Source organism: Panthera pardus, unplaced genomic scaffold, assembly GCF_024362965.1.
Source record: "Panthera pardus isolate Hobbes unplaced genomic scaffold, ASM2436296v1 HiC_scaffold_24, whole genome shotgun sequence".
In the NCBI taxonomy this organism is placed as follows: domain Eukaryota; kingdom Metazoa; phylum Chordata; class Mammalia; order Carnivora; family Felidae; genus Panthera; species Panthera pardus.
In genome coordinates, this window is record NW_026526810.1 from 58,444,247 (window position 1) to 58,469,355 (window position 25,109).

The 25,109-nt window shown below is 41.6% G+C and overlaps 1 protein-coding gene across 7 annotated transcripts in view; it reads right to left on the reverse strand.

Annotated features, from left to right (window-relative positions):
- Positions 1-25,109, reverse strand: part of CDIN1 (CDAN1 interacting nuclease 1) — a 273,955-nt gene that overhangs the window by 61,794 nt on the left and 187,052 nt on the right. For 3 of the 7 annotated variants that reach the window (XM_019442632.2, XM_019442629.2, XM_019442631.2), the window contains one exon: positions 23,765-24,284. The exons of the other annotated variants lie outside the window; for them this stretch is intronic. In XM_019442632.2, coding sequence (XP_019298177.1) covers positions 24,137-24,284 — 148 coding nt within the window. In that variant the 3' untranslated portion in view covers positions 23,765-24,136. Of the gene's footprint in view, positions 1-23,764; positions 24,285-25,109 lie in introns of those variants that run through there. 7 annotated transcript variants of the gene reach the window in all.

A 25,109-nucleotide genomic window follows, 5' to 3' on the forward strand; every position in this document is an offset into this window, starting at 1 on the left:
AGCCTACACTTTCCCTGAACAGCTAAATCATACGCCAAAGGACACGAAGCATGACAGCTCTTTACGAAAATGGCATTTTCCGGGCAGAAAAGCCAGGCTGGGGAACACCTCAATGCCCAAGAAAATGGACTTGTTTCTCTTTTGAGGCAACAGAGGAAATCTGCAACTGGAAAAGGTATTCCAAGACTGTGAATCTGAACATTTCGCTGTAGTGGTTCACTACTTGGACTCCCTGAAGGTAGTATCACTGATTTAGAAATTCCTTTCAGAATATGTGAATAGTGATACTTCAGAGGAGTCTGCTGTCTGAGTCTTTGTTTCTTAGCTTTTGGATGGAATTATGTTAACTTAGGCACTATTAGCCCTCTCATGTGGCTCAAAAGTTCTGATAACGTGTGCTTAATTAAAAACAAAGCAACACAACTTCTCTTTGTAAGTGGCAATTGGCAGGTAAAGGCTGTCCAGTTAGGTGTTCTTTGAATGAAAAAACAGGAACTTATTGGGTGACAAATTTGGACACTGAATGACAGAGCACGATTTGGCCTTGTTCCCGATACCTACTTTAGTGTATTTCTTTCTCCAATAATTCAGGATCCAGAGATTATCAAATGCTGGCAAGATAACCTTCTAGCAACCTATCTGTTTATGAAGAGGCTGACCACATTAAGCAACTTTATAGAGTCAATTTTCCTTGGTTATCTGAACCAACAGAAGGGAACATTTTGGTTGATAATTTGAAAAACCAAGCAATCCAAGTCTAGCATTTCCAATCCAAGGTGTAAACCGGGGAGAAAACAGGACCTAGGACATTTTTTATGTAGGTCAAGTACATGCTCTTGGGTTGAATGATTTCATCTCTTTGATGCCTGTTCCCATTTATTGTGGCACTACTAGACAAGAATGAGATCACTGCAAAGGCAAACATAACCTTTGTGACCAATAAAAATCAAAGAGACTGTTAATGGCATTTAAAAGAAAACAGTCTCTGGGTCTAAGGGAATGTGCACAGCAGAGGGCTGGTCTGCTACTGCGATGGCAGCCCTCCCCACCAGCCGGAGGAGACACTCTGGAATGGGGTGTATATGGGTATCTGAGTTGTCTCCGTAAACACATTTCAAGATGGACTCTAATTTTCAGTTTACTACACTCATGGTCCAGTGACAACATCAAAGACTCCATCCAAATGGATTTTAAAAACTCTCGTGGAGCAGAGACTGAGAACTCAAGTGACTTTTACAAAAGTAATTTTGTTTGCAAGTAAAATACCGCCACATTCGCAAAAACAAATACCTCCTGACACAAATGGGAGGTCAAAGTCCCAGGACAGACCTCAAGAGTACGTATGAAAGATGAAGTTCCTCGTAAGTAACAACCTTACAAATCCATTTGAAATGCATTTCTCTGGTTCCCTTTCATTGCAGAGTATTTAGAGAAATTCAACAAGAGACTGTGGAGTGAAAGCTGGGGACCCTTTGGTGGTTTTTGTGCATAGGTGTCTCCCAGGCATTATCTATTTCACCACTTGTCTCTGCTATATGGTGATCCCGCTGAGGGAAAAAGACCCTATTTTCTTTATCCGTGTGTTCTCCAGGCCTAGCACGGTTCCTGGTGCCTGACAGTCCTGCTCAAGGACACGGTGGAGAACACCAAGTTCATAATAGGATCAGACAGCTTTGTGCCAGTCGCCCAACCAGTGGCAGTTTCCAGAGAGGCATGCTGGCAGGACTCAGCTGCTACCATGGCTTGGTGTTTTTATTAGTAACCAAGATGAGCACATAGATGGTCTATTTTGGGATCATGGGGATGACAGTAACAGTAACAACGTTAATTATCATCACTTTCAGAGCACTTGCTATGTGTTATTCTAAGCGCTTTCCACAGATCTACCCATTTAATTCTCAGGGCAACTTGATGAGGCAGGTGCAATTAATGTCCCCATTCTGTAAATGGAGAAACTGAGGCACTGAGAAATTAGCTAGTTTGCTGAAGGTCTCCTAGCTAAAAAGTGGGGGAACCTGTTTTGGAGCCCAAGGCAGTCTGGTTGCACGGTCTGTGACTGTCTCACTATGAGGTAGTGATCTAACTGGATGTCACCCTGTATGATAGACTTTAACCAGAAAAAGAGAGGAAATGCCCTTTGTACTGGTTAGACCATGCCTAGAGCGTTTTGCAGGGTTGGTGTCATGTTTTAAGAGGAGTATCTCTGGTCTGGAATTGCTCCAGAGGAGAACTCTACGATACCTGAGGAACTGTTAGAATAACCGAGTATTTGTGATGTAGAAATAAGCATGTAGGGTGAGATAACATGCTCATTCACTAGCCTCTGATTTTTAGAGCACTCCTGGGAAGAAGTGATGAGATTCACGCTGTAGCTCTTGAGCACAGACTTAGGGCCAATGTTTGAAATTTACCAAGAATTGTATATTGATTCAACCTGAATAAAGAGTTTCCTACAGATGTAGCTTTTTACAACATGGAGTGAGCTGCCTTACAAATGAGTGACAGTTCTGTGACTGGATCTACTAAATTGAAGCTGAACTTCTATCTATTGAAAAAAATAAATAGAGCCAACACATGAGTTTTTTAATACAAAATCCTGAACACTCAGCATCTTTTGGGCAATTAGTTGATCTGGCAACAATCAGCTGGAGCTAAGTAACAGTTGCCCCCTTTGGACAAGACCTGTTTCAGGTTTGCTGCAGTCCTCCCCATTCTGTTAGTCCCTGATGTTAAGGCTCCACATCAGGTGCCATTTATCATCGTGCTTGTTCTGTAGACTTTAATTGTAGAGATCCATTTCTCCATACTCCTATCAAATTTGGCAAAGCAAAAGATAACCTCATGTTTCAATAAAGAATTGGAAGGGGGCATCTGGGTGGCTCCATCGGTTGAGTGTCAGACTTCAGCTCAGGTCATGATCTCGGTGTTGATGAGTTCGAACCCCGCATGAGGCTCTGTGCTGACAGCGTGGAGGGTGGAGCCTGCTTCAGATTCTGTGTCTCACTCTCTCTGCCCCTCCCCGACTCACACTCCACTTCTCTAACATTAAAAAAATTCTTTTTAAGGAATGGAAGAAGCCCATTTCTTATGTCTTGCCTACTCTGTTCATTTTGTTGTCCGCTTGTCCCCATGGACATTTGAGTTCTTGACCTCAGCCCAGAGATCTCACTCAGAGGTTCTCGAACTTGGGCCAGAAACTCTGGAGATTGTAATAGACCTGTTATGTACCTCGAGCACTATCCTCAGACAGAAAAAATAAACAGGTCTTATTTTTTAAATGCACATAAAATATTTCATTCATATGTGGAACTTGAGAAAGTCAACAGAAGACCATGGGGAAAGGGAAGGGGAAAAATATAGTTTCAAACAGAGAGGGAGGCAAACCATACGAGATTCTTAAATACAGAGAACAAACTGAGGGTTGATGGGGGGAGGCCGAGGGTGGAGGGCAATATTGGTGACAGGCATTGAGGAGGGCACTTGTTGGGATGAACACTGAAAGTTGTATGTAAGCTATGAATCATGGGAATCTACACCCAAAGACAAGAACACACTGTAGACACTGTATGTTAGCCAACTTGACAATACATTATATTTGCAACCAACAATTTTTAAAAATGCACAAAAAATAGAGTTCACAGCTTTCAGTCATTACGTATTGTCTAAGTAGATGGAATCTGGAAGCACAGCTATAATCACATGGAGGATAGAAATAATTGTTTCAAGTATTTTCAAATTTGGCAAGATTGGGGGACACTGTTTTAATTGGTTATAATTTCTATAGGTGGATATATTACATACAGGTAAAAAGCATATAAAAGGGGAGTCTATTAAATGGGTAATTCTAAAGGATATTAAAAGATGTCTGAAAATACTAAGCATATTAAAGATGTCTGAAAATACAAAGATGTTTGTAAGTAACCTGTCCATGCACATAAGGTTCCTCTTCACAGTCAAAAGGGAGCTAGAAGGAATGTCATTTACGTATTGCATCGGGTCCCATTTAGAACTCACTCAACAGAGGGCAGTCTCTATCTGTAGGAAGAGAGGCACCCAAAAGAAGCATCAAACCAAATGTGGCAACAACAGGAATGAAAAAAGACCCACAGGAGGGGTAGTGCTGGAGTTCTGAGCTGTAGCTAAGAGATGCAGAAAGGTATTGTGGTCAACCAACATCTAAGGTGACCTCAGTGATTCATGCCTCTGGGGATCACGCCCTTGTATAATCCCCTCTCCCCCTTGAATGTTGGCTGGAACTAGGGATTTGCTTCTAACAAAACAATGTAGCAAAAGTGATAAGAATTCACTTGTGATTAGGTTACAAGAGACTGACATCCATCTTTGCTACAAGACACTCTCTTGCCTTCTCAACTTGCATACTTGGATGAAACAAACCGTCATTTGGGAGAGGCCCACGTAGCAGGGAATTGAGGGTGGCCTGTGGCCAAGAGTCTGAGAGGAAGGGACAACAGCTCCTGAGGAGCTGAATCCTGCCAACAACCACTGAGCGAGTTTGGGAGTGTACCTTTCGGCAAACCTTCAGATGAGACCACACTCCCTGGGCCAATGTCTTGAATACAGCCTGTGAGAGACAAGGAAGAAGAAAACCCAGCTAAACTATGCCCATATTCTTCAATCACAGGGAGAGTGAGGTAACAAATGTATGTTAACTCCTTTAGTTTGGGGGTAGTTTGCTATACAGCAATACACACACACACCGGACTAGTCAAATACCCTTCTTCACATATGCAGTATGGAAAGTCCTGGTGGCTTTTTATACTAGTTACACTTTAACCCAGAATCTAAAGCAGAAGGCGTTACTGAATGAGATTATCAATAAGTAGCAGCTCTTCATCAAGACTGGTCAGTTTTTAAAAAATGTTTATTTTGAGAGAGAGAGAGAGAGAGAGAGAGAGAGCGCGCGCACAAGGTGGGGAGGGGCAGAGAGAGAAGAAGAGAGTGAATCTCAAGCAGACTCTATGCTGTCAGCAGGCACTCCAAGGCTAGTAACTTATCAAGCAGATCTGCACTTTTCTACTAATGGAACTTCTTGGCTCCTAACTTAGACTATACCAATACCTCTGCCTGTTATTTATTTAGGACACTGGGGTTACCCAAGGATGTATAGAAATCATATATAAAATGAAGAATTCTGGACATTTTCTCCAGTGCTGTGGCTTTTTCCCCTCGAGTTAGAGAGAGAGAGAGAGAGAGAGAGAGAGAAATGTGTGTGAGCTGGGGGACGGGGGGGGGGGGGGGGGGAGAGGGTGAGAAGAGAACCTTAAGCAGGCTCCACGCTGTCAGCCCAGAGACCGATGAGGAGCTTGATCTCACCAACTGCAAGATCATGACCTGACCCTAAATCAAGAGTTGGGCGCTTAATGGACTGAACCACCAGGCGCCCACCAGCGCATGGTTTTGGTGTTGGTTGGTTATTGGGCTTCTGAAGCTGCAAACATGAGGGACAGAGATAGGGTGTGAGAGGCTGGTTACAGGTAGAATACTTGCCAGTCAAGGTGAGTGACTGCTGACAACTAGAGAAGAGACATTAAAAACCTCCAATTATGGCAATCTAATGCTGTTTGGTGCTGGGGTCAATAGACCTTGTCAATTACGGGTGCTGAGGACAGTCCAGGATAAATCAGTGGTTAGGTTTTGTTACATTAAGAGCAGGGCAACCTGTAATAGATTTTTAAAAGACTACCACCAAGAATGTTTTACAAATGGTAGTGCAGTGAGTGAATTCTTAGTATTCCTGAAGAATTTAGCTATTCTCAGTCACCTAGGATGGCAGAGTACAGATGTTGGACAGAACATGAGTTACAAATCATGTCTTTCGCTGCACGATTTTCTCTGTGAGAAACTCAGAGGTATGGACAGAAGATTTGGCCCACATTCAGGAAGGACTTGCGAACTCTTTCTTAGCTATGAAAAAATACACCCCCTTTCCTTTCCATATCCTTACACTATTGTTTATAAAGCAGGCATTTCTTGGATGGTATCTTTACTTGTGGAGAAAAGGGAAGAAGATGAAGTGTCTATTGTCAGACCTCTTTACGTTTCTTCAGAGAGTGCTGAAATCAAAGGTAGATGCAGAAATTCAGAGATACCTAGATACCGTTTTGCTTAAGTTGGCTCCAATAAGTAACTCCCTGGTTGGTTTCCTGAAGCCTTTGTAGCTTCTAGGTCTCTACAGATTCGAGAGAGCCCTTGACCAGACATTACGTCTACAAAGGTATTGTCTAAATACATATATAAAGGGGCTCCTGTCTGGCTCAGTAGGTAGAGCATGCAACACTTGATGTCAGGGTTTTAAGTTCGAGCCCCACATTGGGTGTAGAAATTACTCAAAAATCAAATGTTAAAAAAATACAAATATAAAACGATCTGATTCCAATAACCAACACCAAAGAGGTAACAAACATTTATGGCACTTGTTAAGCACCCGGCAGTGTTGTAAGCCCTTTTATGCATACAGATTAATTTGATATTCCCAAGCAACCTGGGATTGTCCCCATTCTACAGAGGAAAACTAAGAGGCACAAAAAGGAGGCTTTGAACTTCAGCAGTCTGGCTGTAAGGCTTGTAACCACTACCCTTGTCTTTATACACCCATTTCAATAGTCATTCAACTTTGAGAAGTATTTACAACACCTGCAAAAGACGAGCAGGGCCCTGGAAGGCAGGCGACTAATCAAAAGCCCAGTATATGAGTTGAGATTCACCTGTCTACAAGGAATAATTCTTCAAGTGTGAAGTCAATAGTTTCACACTAAGAAGTTTATCCAGCTACTCATTTCGATTTAAGTGTCACCGTGTTTGCGAAGTATATGGAAAAGCAGCTTATAATTCAGGTAAAGAAATTAAAATGATTACTTTTGAGGGAGCATATTTAAAGCATCTGACAATCAGTAAAGTAAACTGGGGAACGGAAATTACCAAATCGCTGCATAAAGTTCGGAGAAGAGAAATGTTTCCCTCCCGTGAGGGGATTCAGAAGTTATGGGGCAGAATCTAAACATGAGCAAAGAGGAGTAAATCCAGAACACTGCCGCAGTCTGTTCATGGAAATGGAAATAAACAGCTGGAATAAGTTACGAGGAAAACTGAGGGAAGCAACGGGTCTAAGTGAGCATATCAGGTGGAGATTTGTCTTCCCAGAAAAGAAGGTTCAGACTTGCTAAGCAGGGTTGATGCAGTGAACCCCAAAGGCCCATCTTTGCTTCTAAAATACCTCTAGTATAGACACGTAGCTTATGATTGTGGCACTAACTTGGCTCATCTGTGTTTGTCTTCAGCTCTATGAGAAAAATCACTACATATTTTTTAAAGAATCAGAGGCTTTTTTTTTTAATTTATTTTTTTTTTAATATATGAAATTTACTGTCAAATTGGTTTCCATACAACACCCAGTGCTCATCCCAAAAGGTGCCCTCCTCAATACCCATCACCCACCCTGCCCTCCCTCCCACCCCCCATCAACCCTCAGTTTGTTCTCAGTTTTTAACAGTCGAATCAGAGGCTTTTTATGTCTTTTGGCAATACAGCGTAAAAGGCAAGGGTCGTGGAATTCATGTATGATCACAAAATTTGCCTGGGACACAGAATAAGGCAAACTCGTGAGATTGATCTAATACTCCTCTTAATGAGCTGAATCACCATGATTACATAAAAAAGGATTCTTGGGGTGCCTGGGTGGCTCAGTTGGTTAAGCATCCAACTTTATTTAGCTCAGGTCATAATCTCGCGGTCAGTAGTTCGAACCTCACGGCGGGTTCTGTGCTGACAGCTCGGAGCCTGGAGCCTGCTTTGGATTCTTTGTCTCCCTCTCTCTCTGCCCCTCCCCCTGGTCATACCCTGTGTCTGTCTCTCTTTCCCTCTCTCTGAAAAATAAACATTAGAACAAAAGAAGAATTCTTGATGCACTAGGGTTCTAACAATACAAATCTGGATTGACACAAGTTTTAATTGAAAGATAACAGGACTTGTGGAATGATTTGATGAGTTACTCATGTTTCTTGTTCATGAGAGTCTTCAGTAATAAAAACAAAACAATTTTATTGCTTGAAATCTTTGTTTCCCACCCAAATCTTTTCCTTCAATTCACAAAAAACCCTTCTCCAAAAAGAATACAACAGTATATGTGAAATTATACACACACACACACACACGTGTATATATAGTGTGCATACATATATTGCATGCATATATATTACACATGTATACTATGTGTATACACACACAGTTTTTCTCCTTTTGAGTTGCTGTGTGGGCTCTGGGAGATATTCTGAGGATGTGTGCAGGCATGTGGCTGTTGGAAGTCAATTGTTTCACCATCAAAAAGACTTGCATGTGGTTTTTATGAAGGATGAATTCTCAAACATGCAGCTCAGGACAGCGGAGAAATATAAAACATCTTGTAACTGTTTTAAAATAAACTCTTCCACTGTTTATTTAGTTTTAATCTGCGTGTTGTAGATTGGTTATGCACTTGTTAATCACTGTTGTATGTATCTCCAGACAGAGTTGTAAATAACTTTTCAGTCCAAGTGAAATATGCTTGCACATGTTTATATGCAAAGTATGTATTTATGCCTATGTGTAAATATGTGTACAATAATAATAGATTAGTGATCATGTAATATAGTATCCTAAGGTTCTGGCACTATGGTCAATTTAATATACGATGCAAATACGCTTTCTGTAGTTTCTAGAGATGAAATAAAAATCTAACTTGGTTGTTTCATTTACTTTTTTTTTTTTTTTATTTGCCTGGAAGGTCTGTGTTTGTAAAATGAAATGAACAAAGGAAGAGAACCCTAGTTAGGAATGTTCTCATTCAATTCCTAGATCCTGGTTACTACAATTGCAACTTTATCTCTTTGTAACATCAACTCACTAGAATTTTGAAAATAGAAAGGCAAAAATATAAATACTGATTCACTTCAGGCCTTTATGCCACATAGAAAATAAACAGAAAATACATTATTTTGACGAAAATTTAAGATGTATATAAATATCCAACCACAGGCACCTGAAATTCTCCTTGATGTTTATGTAACTTGGCATTTTCATGTCGACATTAAATTGCCTGGAAAAGTGCTTAATTTCCACTCCACTTTGCCCTGTGTTGGATACACTTAGATGCCACACTTCCAGTTTCTCCAGCCTATTGTAAATTCTTACAAGAGTAAAGCAGAGATAAGTGGAATAGAATACAATAGCAGAAGCTATTTTGTTTTTAATCCGCTGTCTTTAATATGTCTTCTTGGAGACATGCTTTTACCTGGCAGTGGTGGGTCAGCTCCTCTACATTTTACCTAGTAAGAATGTGTGCACATGCACACACGCACACACACACACACACGGATCTGCATGTAAGCTTGTGTCTGTGGCTTCATAGCAGTATAGGACAGTTTATGAGGTCATGACCAATTCTGCAACTCTGTACCTGGCTCAGTGCATGACCCCTGTGCTCCAGTTCTTTTGTCTATGAAACCAGAGCTGATGAACTTTGCAAATAGAAAATAAAAGGGACCAAAAACGCAACCTGGGCATAGTTAGGTATGGATATATGAATGATCTCATAATCTTTACCCAAAATGCCTTCTGAAGGTAACAATTTTAAGAGTTTAACCCACATTTTCTGTCATTACACAATTATTGGGCACAAGGATTCTGGAAACCGTTTCTTTTGCATGCGAGTATTTTTAAAACTTAAAAAACAAACCTATGTCCTATGTAAGTTGCCTGTGATGCATGAGGTCAGTGGACTTAGTGATTTTCCCTTAAAAGGGTTTAGTAACATTTTGCAACTCAAAGGAAAAAAACAACTATAGCTTCACAAGCTGGTGAACCTATCCTGCATAGATCACAAGTCACAGAAGACTCCTCTTCTCCTTGAATTGCTTACAACTCAGGTTTTAATAATGTAGGAACAAAAGCTATTCACATTTTAAGTAAAAAACAGAAGTTATCAATTGAACACAAGACATGCTAAAAGGTCCACAGCAAAAGAATTACAATGTGTTATTCTAGAAGTCTTCCCAGACAAGGAGAGTTCTCAGCTAAGTTGTATTTATTCCTCTAATGGCCCTTTTAGTTTTCTCCATTATAGATTCACCTTTTGAGGAGAGAAAGGAGAGTGGGATGAGGGGCCAGAGAGAGACTTAATGGGATGATGGAGTCAGACACATACGGAGATTACTTCATTGTGAAATTGTAGGATAAAACTTAACTCTGATAGCTCTGGTTTTTGTTTCAATTGAGGACATATGGAGTAGGCATCTTCAAACGGGAAGAGGTATCAAATGCCTACACCCTAAAAGTCACAAAGGACCCAAGGTCCAGTCTACTTGGACTTTGACTTCAAGTGAGGAAACACTTCAGGGGGACCTTGGGTGCAAATTATATCTATCTACCTAGAATTTATACCCTAGCCTTCCTCCAAAAGTTGGGGTACTTTACAAAATTGGTTATGTGAGTTATTATGTTTTCTCAGTTATTTCCCCAGGGAAACATGCCAAAGGCAAACCCATCATTTCAGCTGATTTAGTGTTTGATGCCAGAGAATGTATAATTGATATGACGACCATAATGGATAGTGATTGCCTTACTGGTAAAGCCTTGGCTGGCAGCGCCATAGTCCATTTTGGGGGTTCACCAGTTAGCCTACCACAGACTTGCTCTGGCAAATTTTGAGGTTATTTCTTAACTTTTCCTTTCTAGCTGTCTGAATATTAGACACTAGCAATGTTATAAAATATAAGAAGGTTTTCTTACATAAATATTGCCTACTCCAAATATGCATTGTCACATAGTCTTTTATTATTAGGTAGAGGGAAAATGGGGTCTCTTCTTCCTTGGCTCAGTTCTCAAAAGATGACCGGGTAACCCAGGGTTCAGTCAGATGTTTATCTCAAGGCACAGAAAGATTTATGGGTTCTGGATATATAAAAGTCTGCTTGAAATAAAAAATTATTGGAATTTTCATCCTTGGCAAAGTCAAATAACTAAAGGATTAAGGCTGATACATGTTGCCTTATAAATCTATCATTAACCAAACGTGACACAATGCTCCAGGTATGTCAAATCCCAACTTGCTCTAAATGGGTAGTTAAAATTTTCTTACAATAAATATTTCACAATAAGAAAAATCTCTTTGGCTAACCAACATAGTCCTCAAAAGCAAACTTCCCAGTTTCATAGATCCACAAAAGCCAATTCTGGAAAGAGGGTTAAATTAGGAGTTGGAACCATCTAGGTCATTAGCCAAAATGGCCACGTAATAGAAAACCATAAAACAGTACTCAGAAAATAAAACGTGGATCATCTGGCCTTGTGGTTATCAAACACTTCCAGAATATAAGCTCCATGGCGGCAGCTTGTATTTCAGCAGCCCTCAGGAGTCAGCCAAAAAATGCTGGCTGAGCAGATATATGAACGCATCAATGAATACCCCTACAGAGCTCCTGCCACAGAAGCTGTGAGTGGTAGCAAAAGATTCCCCCCCGCCCCCCACCTCAATGCATGTTAACTCTTGGCCATGCAGAGAAGCAAATATATTTGCTTTATGTATTTTTGAGAAAGACAGAGGGAGCAGGGGAGGGGCAGAGAGAGAGGATGAAAGAATGCCAAGCAGGTTCCGTGCTGTTAGCACAGAGCCCAACATGAGGCTCAACCCATGAACTATGAAATCATGACCTGAGCCAAAAATCAAGAGTCGGACACTTAACTGACTTAGCCACCCAGGCACCCCAAAGTCTTTTTTTTTTTTTTTTTTGAGAGGGAGAGAGAGAGGGGGAGGGAATCTTAAGCAGGCTCCATGCCCAACACGTGGAGTCCGATGTGGGGCTCTACCTCAGGACTATGAGATCATGAATGACCTGAGTCACCATCAAGAGTCGGACACTTAACCGACTGAGCTACCCAGGCACCCCCAGAAAGTCATTTTTAAAGGTGAGAAGATGAGCCTTAAAACTGTGCTCAAAGTGCCCAATCTGGAGAACCAGTCCCAGAGGTTTTGCTATTAGGAGTCTGTTTTCCAGGTTGTTACTGGGGGAGAGGATGCTGTGGTTTAAAACCTGGCAGGAAACATGATTCCTACTCCCTGGAAGGGACACTACTGGTGTTTGCAGTACCGAAGGGAGATGGGTAGGAATTGGCCGCTGAGAAGAAAAACTAAACATTCAGGAGCCAATTGCTACACGCAGGTGGCTCCCAAGTCCTTTCAATACAATCAATTTAGGTAGGCTTTTGTTTACAGTAGCTTTTATCTAGAAGATAAGGTTGTAAAAATGTCACTCAAAGTCAAGTGCTACTGTTCCCAGCCATATCTCAGCAGGTTCATCTGTTTTACTTCTTCCTCCCTTTCCAAATACCTTAAGGTGTTTAAGATGAGTGAAGAGATATCCAACTATTAAAGTGAACAGTATTTGTGTATGACACATGGGTTTGCACTCAGTGAACCACAAACACCATCCAGCGGTGCCTGTATCTTTCTCAAGTTCAGCAGGAGCCTGTGTGTGTTCCTCACCGCTCTACTCTCCAACAACACATCAACTCTCCAACATGAGCTTTATGCCTTTTTCAATAGTGCCCCTTGAAGAAAATCAGAGTCTGATGGCTCTATGTGGGCGTGAGGCTTTTCATTTATTTATACTCTTTCTCTGCACCAAAGGGGCCACGTACAGTGAAACAGCAAAATACAAATAGAAAGTTGGGCTCAGGAGAAGAATATAGCACACATTCTCATTTTATTATGAAAATGAGTTTTGAAGGTCAACTCTACAGTTACAAAAATTTAAATCTAAGCCTGTAAAGATCTTACCCGATTTTGTATGTAAAGGTGTTATTTAGTTAATGGATCCAGAAGATGAGGCTCTGAGCCAGGGAGGTTCCCAAGTGATGAGAGAAAAGGGCCTCCTGGGCCAGCTCCAGGTGACAGTTACCAACAGGACAGTGAGGTGGGCAGGACGGCCACGAGCAGACATATACACAGCAGGGGAGTTCAGCTAGCTGTCACCTGCAAACAGACCTCAGTGCTGGAGAGGGCTGGCAGGCCCTCCCAGGCGAGGTGTGGGCTGTGTTGAGGGTTCACACAGTGGAAAAATACCTGATCTTTGGGTTTTGACTCATTGTCCAGGTCTGGGCTTTGTGAGTAATTGTTCTGTTTGGTCCCCCTCTAGATCCAACGAGAGTAAGGCATTCTAGTGAATGTAATGCCCTGTAGTTAACCCCATTTCTGACTCAAGTCACCTAGGTTCAAAGCCCACTTGACTGACATAGTCCCCATCTTTCTAATTGGTAAGAGAAACAGACCATTTGACTTGTTTCTTTAGGTAAATATAATACCACTGATAGGATTATGGTTATGATGGTAAGTATGACTAACAGCGGCTAGCACTTACTTAACCATTACTAGGTGCCAGCTATTCTTCTGAGCTCTTTGTCTGCATTATCTTGTTTACTTTTTATTTTGGGGAGAGCACAAGCAAGGGAGGCGAAGAGAGAGGGGAACAGAGGATCTGAAGCCGGCTCTGCCCTGACATGCTGAGAGCAGTGAGCCTGATGTGGGGCTCAACCATTGAACCACGAGATCATGACCTAAGCCGAAGTCGGATGCTCAACTGACTGAACCATCCAGGAGCCCCCTTCATTATCTCATTAAAAAAAAAAAAAGAAAAAGAAAAAGAAAAAAGAAAAACAAGTAAAAAAAGACTTTAATGTTTATTTTTGAGAGACAGAGTGTGAGCAGGGTAGGAGCAGAGAGAAGAGACAGAATCCAAACCAGGCTCCAGGCTCCAAGCTATCAGCACAGAGCCTGACATGGGGCTTGAACCGCCGAACCGTGAGACCATGACCTGAGCCGAAGTCAGACACTTAACCAACTGAGCCACACAGGTGCCCCTTCATTATCTCATGCAGAACAAAAGCTTTGTGTAGCTACCATTAGTGCTTTTATTTTCATAGTTAGAAAACTATTACAGGGCTCTGCTAACCTGTTAATAATGACCATGAAGAGTGTTAACACTTGAATACTTTCTTGTGTCCAAACGCTGTACTAACCACTTCATACACATTTCATTTAATATGTGCAATTAACTGATGATGTAGGAAATACTAACAGTGACATTTTACGAACAAGAAACTAAAGATGTAGAGAGGGGACTACCTCATCACACAAGGAGATAAAGCACCAAAGTGGCCAAGATGCCAGCCCAGATCTGTCCCATGCCGTGCTCCCTCTGTGAATAGCTATGCTACGCTGTGGTACACGCTTGGGACTCTCCTCCATGCTTTCTCAAATCCTTAAAAACATCACTCCACAAAGAAATACATAAGAAACATTACATTGTTCCAACCCCCTTCCCATCCCAGTCTCTAGTTAAGCTCCTATAGGTGTAGTTTCACTACAAATGTTTCACTACAGGACTCTTCATGTAGAAGTCCTTCTATAAAATGCAGAAGCTGGAAGGTGATCTTCATGCACCTCCCAGTTTGAACTTAAGAGGTCTTAGCAGTCTATCTAGGAAGCAGACAGAATAGCCTTTTTATCCTGGAGTCAAGACAGATTTGAGAATGAAGCTTTACAACACTTTAATTTGTGTATGTTCATTATTGTCCCATTACAAAAATTCTACCTAATAGAAGAATAAAGAAACTTCTGCAACCCTTGTTCTCCCCTCCCCAACCCACGAATGGATAAATTTATATCTAGAGGTCTGAAAATAAACCCAGTAACAAAAAGAAAACTGGATCATTCAGGTACTCATCAAGGCAGCTCTAGGAAGTACTCTACTCCACGTGACCCAGGGAGAAAGCTTAAAATGAAGCATGAGTAAACGAGAGTCAGACAGCTCTTACATTTTTAACTAGGCTCGATGCTTCTCTGAGTCAGAAAGCAGGAAAGGTCACTTCACAGTCATTCCTGCCCTTAAAAAGAAAGGCTGATCAGCATCACGTGACCAGGAGAGACTACTTCAAAAGACACTCGACAGAAAACCGAGGTGATGTCAGCGACTCAAGCTTTCTTTAAATATGGGCTCCTGTTCTCCATGACATGACACTGTTGTGCCTATTTCCACAGTTAGGCCTCAGGTTACATGACAAACAGGGGCTGTACACACACCAATTTCAGGGCAGGGTCTTGAGGCTTCTTTGGACTTGGTCCTCAACTTTTTCCTATGAGAACAAGAGCACTGTGCAGAGTTTCAGACTTAATAGTTCATCTTTGTAACAAGTGGTGTTATTATTTATGAAAAGATAGAACAGGAAGGAACAAACTTGAGCTTTATTAACTAGTATTGCAAGGCTCTGGAGAGACGATAAACTCCTGACTTAGAAAACAAATGATGGTTGCTGTTTGCAGTTGCCCTAATTAAAACACACACACACACACACACACCCACACCCACACCCTTCTGGGGTTTCAAGGCTGGCCCTTCAAGCAGATGGGGACCACACAATGGATCCTCAGGAAACTGAGGGCAAGTACCAGTTTCTAAGGGTGGCCAGTCCCTTTGTCTTCTTGTGGTTGATGAAGCTGCTTTATCAGACAATTGTAGGAAAGAAATAGGACTAAGGACAGAATTTTTTTTTCTTCCTAAGTAACAGGTGAAAGATCATGTGAGTGTGGATAATTGCAGGGCTAGATTCAGAGGACAGGACACGAGTTAGTGAACTCTGGTTCTATCTTCAGCTGATGGTGGGCAGAACACTTAAAAATTATTGGACATATGTGATCCTCAAAAATGCGGTATTTTGATTAGACAGTTGAGGAAACAGAGGCTCTCAGACGTCAAGTGACTTGTTTAAGACCACACATGAGCAACTCACGGTGTCTCTGAAGACACCCTCTCCCACCTCCCTGTCCGGTGTTCCTGTCCCCATGCACCCCTAGCCTCCTTTCTGTCCTCACTGCAGAACACAGAGGATATCACCTTCTGCCTTCCTGAAAAGGATGCCCTGTTCCAGGGATGCAGAGAGGACACGAACACAGTCGCAGTCTTCCAGGGGGGCTCTCAGTAGTCAGGGAGACAAGGGGGTTAAAAGGTAGTATGAGGAGGAGACCAATGTTCTCAGAGAATGGTGCAGAGTGCCTTGTGGTAGCCCAGAGAAAGTCATGGAAGGTCCAGGGCAGAGATGAGGCGACCTACAGAGTAGGTCTTGAAATCGAGGCTCACTGAATAAGAGCAGATTCCTCCAGTGGACAGACAGGCACGGGCAGACAGAGTGCTGAGACAAAGCATGGAGGTTTTTGGAGCAGCACAGAGGTCAGAAAAAGCAAAGACTGTGGGCATGGCAGAAGACAGAGCTGGAAAAGGCAGGTGGCCGGGGTGCTGCCGAGGGCCACTGTCTAGCTGACCAAGGCGTTTTGAGGGCCGAGGGGATGACACACGAGCCCATTCCTACCAATCCCATGTTGCCTGCACACCAGCCCTCTGCCCCAGGGTGATCCTGTTTCTTGAAACCCAAATACCCTGGGCTATGTTTCTGTGTGGAATTTCTGAGCTAAATATTTACTTTTGTGGGGCCAACGTATCTACTACAGCTCACTTATTTGGGGGTAAACACATTAAAGAAAAGTATACATTAAAACAAATCTTTCCCCCTCCACCCACATTTCTACTCCATATAGAAAAAAAAAAAAAAAGACTGCCATTCAAAAAAGAAAAAAAAAAAGAACAAAAAACCCCTTAAAACCATACTGAGAGCTCAACTTTCCGGAGTCTTTGGGACAGAGTATGTGTATGTAAACAGTCACAGCTCTACTCCATGGGGTTCCTCCAATTTGTATTCTTTGAGAAGTCAGCCGGGATGAGGGGACTGGCTGACAGTTTCCTTAGTGACTTACACACCAACCTTATTTTAGTTAACAGGAGGCATTAGCTAAATTTTATGAAGATAAGGACTTCCAGGAGTGAGTTCCCTTCCGGTTGCTTTCCGATTGAAAGCAAGACAAGGGAGAGCCTCAACGGAACGTGTAGTTTTACTTTACAAACTCCGGGCCTCAAGGTTGGCCCCACAAAGGCCACTGGGGCTGGGGCTGTGGTTTGATTCCATCGAGTTGAAAGCAATCTGTCAGTGTGGAGAGGAGTTACGGAGGTTATTTTAAACATTTAGCTAAGCTTTTGACTGTCTTCTTTTAGAGGCATTCCTGGCTGCAAACTGCCTCATCCTGGGTGACATAAGACAAGCTATTGAATGAGGTTAGACTGAGGTCCCTGCTGTAGTCAGAGAGCTGGTCCACTCATGCGGCCATTAGCTGATTAATAGGTGTTTATTTTTAGGGCTTGAACTCACAGGCCGTACTAAGGCCGATGCAAGACAGTATTTGAAGTAACCTGTGAGTGCCTCAAGCTTGCAAAAGGCCGTACTTTTTGTGCAATTGTTGTTCTAGCTCAAGTCCTGGTAAAATTTAAGGCCAAAGACAGAAAACCCCATCCCTTTCCATTATAAATGAGGGCCACTGTAAAAATAGATCCACAGCACTATTAAAAGAAACATTTGGTCAAAGAAAAATATGACCAAGTAGTGCTGGCAATGGGTGGGACCCAAACTTTCATTCAACGCTGGATACTAAATAACCAAAATTCCTGTTTTTTAATGAGGTATTTACGACTACAGATACATGCTATAAACATGCTATAGAACATATTTGGATTTATACAATTTACCTGGATTTATGGCACTGGAGATTCTTTTTTTTTTTTTTTTTAATTTTTTTTTTAATGTTTTTATTTATTTTTGCGACAGAGACAGAACATGAGTAGGGGAGGGCCAGAGAGAGAGGGAGACACAGAATCGGAAGCAGGCTCCAGGCTCTGAGCTGTCAGCACAGAGCCCGATGCGGGGCTCGAACCTACAGACTGTGAGATCATGACCTGAGCCGAAGTCGGACACTTAACCGACGAGCCACCCAGGCGCCCCAGGCACTGGAGATTCTATGGGATTCAGAAGCAAAATGGCAAAGTGAACTGGTCTCTCATTGCCAAACACTAAATTTAAAAGATGTTACAATTTACCTATTTGTATTTAAGGTTTCTCTCTTCCACAGACAGAATGTTCCATGAAAGCAGTATCTTGTCTACTGTATCATTACCTCTCATTTAACAATGTATGGCAGGCACACAGACACTGAATAAATGTTGGTTGAGTAAGTGAATGACAGGTAGAAAAGTTATGCAGAGTATCTTTGCACCACTGTTTTGCTTAGGTCTGGTCTAGATCTTGAACCTAATGGCATATCCAGGATGGGCCGAGTGGTTTAAAAAACAGTGCTATTACTTGCTTTACTTAATCATTTGCCTTTGTTTATTTCAAGAGCCTTCCTACTTCCCCAAGCACTAGAGCCATTGTTTTCAACTGGCATAGTCAAAGGGAAGTTAAAGTCACTGCTTTTCACACTTTACATTTTTTCCTCTCAGGAGTTTGCTGGAATAGTTCTGCAAGAAAATGTGCCTGGGACTTTTCAAGTTTAAATTTATCATCTCAACCTTTGTGGTGTGTATGTAATATTACAACACTGGCATGGCTTCCTTACCTTTCAGTTAACACAAATCCACTTCTAGCCAGATTTCTGAAGGACAGGAACCCTGAGAAAGATGTATTTGGAATTTAGGACTGGGAAAGATTGCTGGCAAGAGTCGTGATTCCTTGCCAAAGTCTGCTTGAGGCTGAAGATCAAGGTGCTATTTTATTTAGACTTCACAGAAAGACACTGAAGATCTCAAGAGACCCAAAGTCCAGTCTGTAAAGTTGTTACATCCACAATCTGATCAGCTAGGCTCCTAACGGGGACACATATGGCAATTTACCACCGCGATTTCCACAGGGAAGCAACCCTTGTGCCTTCTGTCTATTTTCATGATATATCCAACACAGATCAATCACCCTGAGCTCCTGACACATTTATAACGCCCTTTAGGCTTATTTATGGACCAAGCCAAGGTTTTACAGAAACAGACTACAGTCACATTTGAAAGAATTCTTTCATCTCGCCCAAGATTATGCACTTGATAATCTAGACCGGATCTCTCCTTGGTAGGACTAAGAGTCCCCATGTCATATTTTGAAGATTTAAACTTAAATGCTTTCAAATGGTCAGATGCTCTCGTAAGCTCTTCAGCATGAGATTAGACATTTCAGAAGATGGGTATGATAACTTTCAGGAGAAAGAAGGTATCACATGTGGGGCATAATGTTAAGATGAAGCCTTTTAGACTTTGATATTCAGACTTTATGTTAACCATCTCTCAATTAAATGAAAACAGAGTTCTGTTATTGAAGCTGTATTTGTCAGGAATAATGTCATGCATTTGGCAAATAAAAAAATGTAATAGTCTATCAGCAAAAGTTATTTTGTACCTTCATTTTGCTCAGATTATTTACAAACTTTAAAAAAATACATAGCATGAAAAACAAAATGGTCCAAGATTTAGGGTACATATTTCCTCGATGCCCATTTTTTTTTTTTTAATTGAAGTGCTTAGTATAATCTGCTAAGATTTTATTTATTTAAAATGTTTCTATATCTCTTCTAACGGATTGAACATAATTAGCTCAAGAAAATGGCTTGCAATTTCGGAACCCTTTGGGGTTGGGGGGGTCAGTTTCTTCAGGCAAGTGTACACAAATTATCTAGAGTGAAATGACAGTAATTATCCAGGGAATTGAGGCCCTAGGGACAGACAGTGGAGTAGATTTTGGACTGTTGCAGCCTCTTCTTTCCTTACATTTTGGGAAACAAGGGAAAAGGCACAGAGTTTTATTTTGCTAACTGGGTAAGGCTGAAAGGAAGAAAGTTATTTGTCTCTTTAATCCAGAGCTAAGTTATAAACGTACTTTGCTGTTTTTTTCTCCCCAACATGAGAAAACAGCGGCATACATTCACACACATTTTATACTTGGTAAAAAAGATACTCATCTGTTATTTAAAAGGATGAGGTATTTAGGAAAGCTAAGTGAATTAACCCAAGACTTCAGGCAAGATGCTGAAGTTAGAACTGAGGTCTGCTGACTTCTTACCCAGCAGAACCCTAGAAGACAGATGACAGAGGAACCCTAGAAGGTTCTGTTGCACTGTTTTACCCCACAGGCCCTATTACATTTCTCACTTTTCCAGTTGAGTTAGAAATGAGTCCCCATATTGTGCATCTTTTCTGTTACACGAGAGTAAGAGATTCAGTATTATTAATCAGTGTTTCAATGCCACAGATTTAATTGCTAAGCATTATTAAAATACATTCAAGTAATAATTTTGTTTTGAAACTAATGGAGATATTTTACATTTTGATGCCATCACCTCTGACAAGCTATTTCTCACTTTCTATCTACAAACCTTTAAATTCTATAAAATGGGATTTTTGTCAGGCAACCTACAACATCCAAAAGTAACATTAATTTTTATCTGTCAAGTTGTGCTAATTAGAGTTTAAAAAAAATTTAAAAAATCATGTCTGAGTTCAGACTATTGAACTTTTTTTTTTAATGTAATTATCATTATGTTTCTCTTTAAATGCGGGGCAACGTTTTTCCTTTTCAGGTAGGTAAAAGCATATTGGCCTTAGTCCAATTTAATAACTGCAAGTTGTATAATTCCCATCACGAAATATGAATATAATCATGCTCCTAGTTTATGCGGAGATACCAAATAGGTTATAGATGTTACCTGAAGTTGGCCTTTTCTGATCCCTACAGCTACACATTGGAAAGGAGATTAAAAGGACCTGTAACGTTTTTCAAACCAACAGAAATCAGTCCTGAAGTGACAGAACAGATGTATCTACAGTACAATTAAAATCTAATTGTTTCAGAATAAAAGGTATAATATGTATATTATGACAGTTCTCTAAGAATATAGTAACTTATTTAATATTAACCCGATAGATTATGGGAGTTAATGTATATTCACTATGATCTGAAACCCTTCTGGATATAGGAGATGGGATATCCCAATAAGAGACTAACTTTTTAAATTACATGCAAGTGATGACAGATCTTTTTTAGATGTTCATTTATTTTTGAGAGAGATGGTGTGAAAGTGGGGAAGGGCAGAAAGACAGAGGATCTGAAGCAGGCTCTGCGCTGACAGCTGAGAGCTCGACCTGGGGCTCAAACTCACAAACCGTGAGATCATGCCCTGTGCCAAAGTTAGCCACTTAACTGACTGAGCCATCCAGGTGTCCCAAGTGATGACGGATTTTGAAGAGGTCCAAGAGTAGGCAGGTTAATAGGTAAAAATACCTGCCTTGGGATGACAAACAAGTGGCTCTTATAATCTCTGCATCAATCTCAATAGTACAGTATCCTCACTAATGAAAATGTGGATTCAGAGTATGAAGTGACAGCTACTCATTATGGCACTGTAACTTTTGAAAAGCTACCACAGTTCAGTGGTATTGATGGGGGAAGAGAACAGAGGGTTGACAGTGGGGGAGATCTCACTGAAGAGGGGACAGCTCTATTTGGATTTGAAGAGTAAGGAGGATGTAAGATGGAAAAGGATGAAAAGATAAGGACAAGGGTGAAGAATAGCGCGTCTGGCACTTAGGGGCTTCCTCGAAGACGAAGTCTGAAAATCAGTACAGTGGGCAATAAAAAGAAGGAGTCTGGAACTCAAGAAAAAGATCTGAACTGATGATACACATTTGGAAGCTACATCGAAGACAGCCCTGTTGTCAAGATTTGCTTAGAGAAATGAAGAGAGATGGGGTCTAAGGATGGGAACGTGGGGCAGAGAGTATCAGGGGCTGGCAGAGGAAGGGGAACCAGTAAAGATTGCGCAGCCCGAGAGGCATCAACAGGGTAAGGAAGAGAGGTGGGCACGAGTGGAATCTCAGAGTCAAGGGGTGGGATTAACAGCGTCAAAGACAGCCAAGCGTTCAGACAAGAGAAGGACCAAGGCATCCATCTGTGCCGGCTGTGACAGGTGGCACCGCAGGTAGCAGTTCAGGTCTAGAGGTACAGACATGTGGGGAGTGGAGAGCCATGTGCAGACGACTCTTTGAAGACATCCGGTGGCATAGGAGAGAGCAAAAGGAGAATGAGAGCAGGTTGGAGGTAGGGATTGGATATACTGGTAGACTATATACTGGGGTCTAGTGTGATCCCCGATAGCATGAAACAAGTGACCTTCTGGGAGTTGTGTCCATGGGCCCCGTCAGAAGGACACTGGATAAGAAGCCTATGATAGCAGTAAAAGTAAAAACCAGAAGGTGTCACAATGTGATGGGTTTACTGAGAGGGAGTACATTATACACAGTGGACAAATGACTCCAACTTTGAAATCTAAAGATCTAGCATCGTTTCAGAATTTTTTTTTTTTTTTAATTTTAAAAAAAGCTAAGTAGTGTTCTTATAAGCAGAGTTAGGAGAAGAACATAACCCAATTTGTACCCATGACTCGACTATGGCAACAGTACGGTGAATTCACAGGATTGAAAATCTAGGTACGACGTTACTTTAAAAATATGTGCCTTCAGCTTTGTTGCCTTAAACTGTCATTAAAAGTGAAATACTGTATATCAAGGAGGTACATGTTTAGCAATATTTGTTGCACTCCAATTTTCTCTTACTTTACCAACACGATCAGCATTTAACTGAAACCTATGGAAAGTCAGGATTAAGGATCAGTGTATTATATTGACATGGGTTAGAGAGGTCTCCATGTTTAGTGTTGCTTGTGGATCTCAATTTAACGTGGTTTTAGGTAGAATTATTAACATTAGCTAATATTCTGAAAAGCCTTTCACAGATGTCTGTGAAACCACTGAGTAGCATAGGTTTAGCTGTTTAGATGGTATGAAGGGTGCCAAACAGATCATAACCAATAAAAGGTTACATTAAGCTTTGGACAATTTTTCCACTACAATAAATCTTGGGTTTAAGAATCAGGATGTAATCACCAATCCTTTTTGGGAAAAACGTTTGAGCTCCTGAGAGACGCTCAGCTTCCAGTTACCTGCCAAGGTAATGGGAACACTTTCTCCATGAGCCAGTCACTGAGGAGACCGTTTTCAAGGTGCCAAGTTTAGAACAGTCCCAGGGCCCATCACCAGCTCAGGTTGTGGTCAGTGGCCCTTCTTTAAACTGACGTATTCTTGTGAGTTTGCAGTGTCACTTGTACCTGAACAGGCCTTGTGTCCATTTGCCCTATGGATGTCCTGAGCAAAGTTCTTCTTGCAATACGTGCCTACCCCAGCTTGCTGGATTACAAAGCCACACACTCCCAGAGGCGACCGGGGGGGGGGGGGGGGGTGGCGCGGTTGTCAGTGATCATCTTACTTTCAGATGAACAACCCAAGCCTAGTGGGTCCAAGTGTGTGGCCTGCTCAATGCTGTTTAGTTTAACAGCAGGGTCTAGAAGAACATCAGAAGGATTTCTAAAATTAGTGGTCAGCACTACTCAGTGTCTCTTTTGGCAAATTACTCCATTCATAATTTACTGTGATGGGAAGCCAAGTATATGAGAACAGCCTTAGCTCTTCTGTGATTGACGTATGGATATTTTCCCTTGGCTGGTTCAACAGCCTGGAACTTCCTCGATGTAAATGGTAAATCACTCACACCATTCTTAGAAATACACAGAAGAGGGGGTGCCTGGGTGGCTCAGTTGATTAAGCATGTGACTCCTGATTTCGGCTCAGGTCAGAATCTGTTTTGTGAGTTCTAGGCACGCATCAGGGGCTCTGTGCTTCGGATTCTCTCTCTCTCTCTCTCTCTCTCTCTCTCTCTCTCTCTGCCCCTGCCCCGCTCACGCTCACACTCTCTCTCTCTCAAGATAAACTGTAAAAAACAAAAATCAGAGGGGTCCCTTTTGGCGAAACTACAAAAGCCAACTAAGCCTTATAGGGCAGCACTCTGACATTTGGAACCAACTTTACAGATCATTCAGAAATTGAGTAGTACTTCTTAGCTGTAAGATGGGTTAACAGTACTTGGTGGCTGGAAAAATTCACACTTGCAGTACGAGAGAATCAGCAGGGGAACTGTTACGGAAATGAAGGCTACAGGACTGCCAGACTATTTCTACAAAAGTAGAATTGTCGGGCAACAAGTTTACAGGACTGAAGGAAAAAAATTGAGGGGAAGGGAGTATCAAGCACACGAAAAGATTGAGAAGGAATGGAAGGATTTAACTTAGAGTTAAAAGAAAAGGGGCGGGGACTGGAGAACTCAACTTCCCAGCATTATTTAAAGTCGAGATCCGACAAAATTCCAACAACCAGTTTTTCAGAAACATTGGAGATTTCAGCCACAGAATCAGAGATTCTTCTTCACTGCTGCAAAGCAAATATCAGAGCAACTGGGAAATTTTGAGCAGACATTCTTAAGCAAACAAGGGCAGAAAGACCAGTGATATTGGATCTATTTTTACCCATATATACAGCCCAAATTGCATTCTACGAATATGGCAAGAAATTTTAACGTGAAGCTCTTCACAAACGCTTTAAGTGAGGACTGCTTGCTAGACTCTGATGCCCCCGTCCCCGAAACGGACATAACTGCCTAGATGTCCAAGCTCACCACCGCCACATGTGGTTACTACCAATCCCCCCTCCACTGGCCGCCTCAGCCAGCACCTCCACCCTCAGCCCTATAGCAAGACCCCCCAATCCCCCACTTCCAGCTAAGTGCCAGGCACTCTGCCAGGCGTTTTGCATACTTTATCTCCCATCTTTATGTGAGAGCTATTTTTGATCCACATTTTCCAGCGAATTCCAACTTCTATTTCCCAAATGTTCACTATATGTTCACGTGAATCAAGGCTCGGAGGCTCCAGCTCTGCCTCCGAAGTCTATGCCTCGTCGAACCAAGGCAACACTTTAAAATCATGCAACAATTGAAAAATAATGAAAATTTTGAGGCTTACTAAGTGAAAAGAATTGCCACCAACTAATTGGGACAAAGGTAGGAATAAGGCATTCCCATTTTGACAAAAATGTGTAACTACTGGATTCTTGGCATGTAAGAGTTTAATCTTAGACTTCTAGGAGAGAATTAGACAACGTACAAATTATACACAGGAACTTGCAAAAAAAAAAAAAAACAAAAAAACTTTTCAACAGTATAAAAAAAGGCTTCCCCAATCCCAACACATGTTTTTA